At 54.4% G+C, this 5265-nt stretch overlaps 1 protein-coding gene across 1 annotated transcript; it reads right to left on the reverse strand.

Annotated features, from left to right (window-relative positions):
* Positions 1 to 228: 228 nt before the first annotated feature.
* On the reverse strand, positions 229 to 2061 carry CAVIN3 (caveolae associated protein 3). The gene is made up of 2 exons (XM_080640052.1): positions 1387 to 2061; positions 229 to 847 (listed from the first exon to the last, which is right to left on the reverse strand). Exons 1-2 carry the CDS (start codon positions 1768 to 1770, stop codon positions 449 to 451), a joined length of 783 nt encoding a protein of 260 aa, XP_080496178.1. The 5' UTR covers positions 1771 to 2061; the 3' UTR covers positions 229 to 448.
* Between the last annotated feature and the right edge of the window lie 3204 nt (positions 2062 to 5265).

Raw genomic sequence — 5265 nt, forward strand, 5'->3', positions numbered from 1 at the left:
GACATGTATTGAGAACCTATAGCAAGGGACTGTACAGGGTGTGTCCCCATGAGGAAAGCATCTAAGGAGCGAGCGGCCAGCAGGATATTTGCATGTGCCCCGGGAGTGGAGCCTCGGATTCAGTGGAAACTAGAGAAATCATACAGTGATCTGAAACGGAAGCCACATTCCTGGTTCCCACGTTTTGTCTTATTCCTTGCCCCCTTACCCCTTCCCATGGAGTCTGGATTAGGTAACATTGTTTTTATTGATGGTGAGTACAAGCAGGTGTGAGTGGCTGGCTGCTCCCAGGACCCAGGGTGCTGGGCTGAAGGATCCCGGGAGGGAGGACCAAAGCTGGGCTGTGGACGCAGGATTCACTCCTTATTTGGGCGTGAATGCTGCCTTCCGAGAGGAAGATTTATTTTGGGACTAGGCTTAGGCACAGGGGAGGCAGGCGCACCAGCCATCAGGCCGCACTCTCTATTTGGAGCACAGCCAACTGGGCAGCCCCAGGTCTCCCTGGATCTTGCTCGGTGTCCTGCGGAGGTTCTGGCTCCAGCTTGGACTCCAGCGCAGGCAGGGCTTCTTCGGGTTGGCCATTAGCGCTCCGGCCAGGCCCAAGGCGGGGAGGCTTGACAGGCGTGGGCGCCGCAGGGCCTTTTCTGCCGGAAAGGGCCCTTCGCAGGCTCTGTACCTTCTCTAAACCCGTGCGCCGCAGCCGCCGCGCCCTGGACTCCACAGGCTCCTCATCCGAGCTCTCCCCAACTTCAGCCTCCAGCTGCTCTGGGGTGGGCTCAGACTGCTCCAGCGGGCCTAAGGGCTCCGGCGCCTTCTGGAAGGCTTTGGCTGGGATTTCAGCCTCCTCCTGCAGGTGATGGACACAGCACTGACTCTGGCAGCCCCCTACCCCGCACCAGCCTGGGCCTCACTCCTCAATTACAGCAGGGGAGCCCGCCCCGAGTGGGAAAGAAAAGGCAGGCGTGGGAAAGTAGGGGGCGGGGAGAACTGCAGAAGTTCGTTAAATAGGTGGGACCCGCTTAGGCGCCTGAGAGGAGGAGGGTGGCCGCAGGGGCAAGAACTGGAGGAGGGGCGATGCGCTGTCGCGGGATGCACTTCCACCACCGTTATTTTCTTTCAGGGATGGGGTGAGACTTGGAGCAAATTCCGTGGACGTGTCCTGACTAGAGCTGGCCGGGTTTTGATTGGCCAGACCGGTTCAGGCGTGGGCGGGGAGGGGCGGGGGAAACGGGCTGGGTGTGGGGAGCGGGTGCGGCTCTGGAAGTCTGTTCCCCAGGGCAGGGCCAGGAATGTGGGTGTGGTGGGCGGATGGGAGCGGGGAGCCCCCAGATGGTGGCCGGGAGGCGGGAAAAGGCCCCGGATTGGGGGACGCCTGAAGTCACTGACCTTGAAGAGCAGGACGTGGAGCTTCCCGCGCGCCACCAGCAGCCCGTGGTTGGCCTCCAGCCGCTGCACCTGGGCGGCACGGTGCACGGCGCGCTCCTGGGCGGCATCGGCGTGCGAGCCCACGCGCTCCGCCTTGGCCAGCAGCTGCGCCAGCGTGTTGCTGGTGGTGTCGTGGCTGCGGCTCAGCGCGCCCAAACCGCTCTGGATGCGGCTCACCGAGCCGGCCAGGCCGCCCTGCCTCTGCGCCAGGCCCCCCTGCCGCTCCCGCAGTGTCTCCAGCATGGTGGCCAGCTTCTCCAGCAGGGTCACCACGGTCACGGCGTGCACCGGGCCCTCCGCCGGCGCTCGGGGCGCCGACCCCGGGTCCAGCGCGCTCTCCCCCATGATCCTCGGCCTGCTCTCCCTGCGACCGCCGACTGAGCTCTGGGCTGGGGCCGCCTTTCCCCGGCTCCTCCCCAGCTCCAGCCGTGACTCAGGCAGGCGGAGTTGGCCTTCTCGGGCGGCAGGAGGGAGGGCGAGGGGCGGGATGTCGGCGGGCGGCGGGGTCCCGAGGAAGCGTTCCCCCTTCTGCTGCCCCGCCCCGGGGACCCGCGGGGAAGCAGGTTGGCCCAGCCTCAACCCCACATCATCCCGCAAACTCACTCTGAGTTTGACTTCTTCTCGGCCCCAATTCCCTGGTGTGCCTCTTTCTGGAACATACGCTCCACCAGAAAGGGCGAGCCATGGAAAATGTTGCAGTCTGCGTCAGGTGGGCAGAGAAACTACAGTGTGTATGTTAGCGCAGCCCAGGGATAACCAAAGGGGCCTGCTCAGCAGCCCGCCTTCGGCCTCTTGTGCCTCTGAGGGTCGTGTTTGCGCCCCCAGACTGGCAGCCTTGGGGAGGCTCTTGGATGTCCCCAATGTTCCACTACAGACCTAAGCCTGTCTGGGCCCGAGGCCTCGCTTCGTGGCTGGGCAGGCTGTGCCATGTGAACTGTGGGCGGGCGCGGCATCCTGTGGTATGTTGCCAATAGTCCTCGCCAGGGTTTAGCTGCAGGGCCCATTTCCTGCTTCTCTAGTTCTTACTGTTGGGTAGCATTACCCCGTTTGCTTCTATTTCTCTCCACTCCCTTTCGTTGGGCTTCCTGGGGAAAGCCCAGGGCGCCCAGCTCCTGCACCGCAAGCTGGGAGGGCAGGCAGGACGCCATTTCCTTTGAAACCCTTATAAGGATTAGAGCAAGTGCTGGTATGTCTTTGTTTTCATGGAGGTAGGTAGTGGCTGCTGCCTGAAGTTGTTTCTTAACTTTTTCTGGAAATAAGTGAGAATATTTGCTGCAAGTGAAGATTTGAATTTGCTGCTGTAGAGGGGAGGAGAGTGAGCACAGATGTAGGCCATGAATTTGTAATGTTCACTTTGGAAAATCCCATGCCTTGTCTTTAGCAATCCTTGGTAAACCACAGGTAGGCTTAGAAATCCAAGCAATCCGCTGATACCGGTGATCTCTCTGCTCACCCATCTGTGAGGCCACTGGATACCAACCGTGAAAGAAACTGTGTCATTCAGGATGGTTAAGTGAGTCTGGAAGGCCCTGAGGTCTGACTTACACAGAAGTACGGCAGAGGATGGGCAACTATTGCCAGAAACCTGGTGATGTCCCGTTGATGACTGACTTCTACAAATACAAGGTCATGGAGCCTGACCCCTCTGCTTAACACAAGAGAAATGGACTCCCTCAGTGGCCAGATAGGAATCACCATCTCTTCCAGTGGGACTGTATTTGCCCAGAGACATCCGTCACGATGTGCCAGTTAAAATGCTTTCAAATTGAGGGAACAGAAAACCCGATTAAAAGAGTTCTTAGGAACAGGAAATCCAATCCAAAGATAGTTGAAAAAGACCATTGTAGGGTGATGGTTGAATGTGGGTCAGTCACAGCTCCCAATCTGGTTCTTTACACTGTGTCCCCCTACAGGTGTCAGTTTATTCCCAGGCTGGGAGCCAGGTGACTACAGCAGTTCCAAGCCTCACATCCCTGCACAAGATCAAGAGAAAAGAAGAAACCCTCTTAAAATTTAACACATTTATTTCTCAGAAGCCCCCCAGAATTTTTCCACTGGGTTACATGGACATTCCAAGAAAAAAATTTGCTTGTTAAGGGTTCCTTTTATACACTGGCCCATCCCCTTTCCAGAACATAGCATATTATGAGGAAGGATTGGCTTTATTTAAAAAAAAAAAATCCAGCCCGGCCGGCATGGCTCAGTGGTTGAGCATCAACCTATGACCCAGGATGTCACAGTTCGATTACTGTTCGGGACACATGCCCAAGTTTCGAGCTTAATCCCCAGTGGGGGGCATGCAGGAGGCAGCCATTCGATGATTCTCTCTCATCATTGATGTTTCTATCTCTCTCTCCCTCTCCCTCCCTCTCTAAAATCAATATATATATTATATATATGAAGTATATACTGATATATATATTATATATATATATTACATATATATATATATATATATATATATATATATATATATATATCATGTGTGTGTGTGTGTGTGTGTGTGTGTATTAAATCCACTGCACCTTTCACAGGGCTAAACCTGCCTGCATATTATATATCTGCCTCTGTTTCTGCCTGGTTCAAGAACAGTTGGCTGCTTCCTTGACTTAAGTGAGAAGAGGAAAAAGGAAAAGGGACAGATCAGGTTCCAGTGTCTTCGATGGTATCATACTGGTAATGCATCCTTGTTTTCTATCTTCTTTCCTCAGTGATCTGGGGTCCCCTATAGGTGTTGCAAAGATCTCCTAAAACAAAAGAGGCAGAGACACTACAGTTCTTAACATCATCCCTGGGGGCAGGGCCGGGTGGGGTGGGGAAATGAGCATGTGCCCTCAGGTGTGACAGGTAAGTGAAACATGTGTATTACATCCCATAGAAGCTCATGGGGGTGTTTGGGTCTTAGAGTCAGTATATGCTTCCCCTTGGAGTTCTTATATACTCCATATCTTGGATTATCCAAAAGGCCACATACTTTGAATGGATTCAGGGGAGCCTCCATGATTGGCCCTGGCTAAGTTACAGGCTAACAGTCTGGTCAGCTCCACCCCTTGGGTCCTATAAATCAGAAAGAGAGATGGGATTTGAGGTCTCTGTCTCTCCCACCAAGACAGTTTGGGGAAGAGGGGTGAGACAACAGATCCTAGAAGAAAACATATGGCAGAGTATTTCGGATTTTGGGCTAGGAGCAGTGGTCGGCAAACCGCGGCTCGCTAGCCACATGCGGCTCGCGAGCCGCGGTTTGCCGCTCTGTTGACTAATGAGTTTGCCGACCACTGTCATATACTACCCTTTACCTCTTTGCACACAATATGCCACAATTGCCTAATCCTCACAGCTTCCAACTACACGGTAACATTTAGTCTAGTCCAGCGGTTGGCAAACTCATTAGTCAACAGAGCGGCAAACCACGGCTCGCGAGCCACATGTGGCTTGCGAGCCACGGTTTGCCGACCACTGGGCTAGGGCAATGCTTCCAGCAGCTGAGAAGTATACTGCTATTGAGAGACAATTGCTGGCTTACTACCAAATACCAGTGGAAAAAGTCACCAGGGGTTCCTGGGTTGTTTTGTAAATTGGAACCCTGGTCTCACATAGCAACACAGTCTAACAGTCTTTGACTATTAAATGGGGGGGGGGGGGGGAATTATGTGCGTTAATAGTACAAAAAAACATCCCTGAGCCTCGCTTTCAGCTGCCAGACAAACTGGGGCATCCTTCAGGGACTTAACGTTTGAATCAAAAGTAACAACGTGCAGCACAGCAGAACTAACTGCCTTTTAACAGGGAATGAGCCACAGTGGACAGGCACTACCTTCCACCCTTTGTCATCGACATCCT

The sequence above is a fragment of the Plecotus auritus genome, assembly GCF_963455305.1.
Source record: "Plecotus auritus genome assembly, chromosome: 9".
Taxonomy (NCBI): Eukaryota; Metazoa; Chordata; class Mammalia; order Chiroptera; family Vespertilionidae; genus Plecotus; species Plecotus auritus.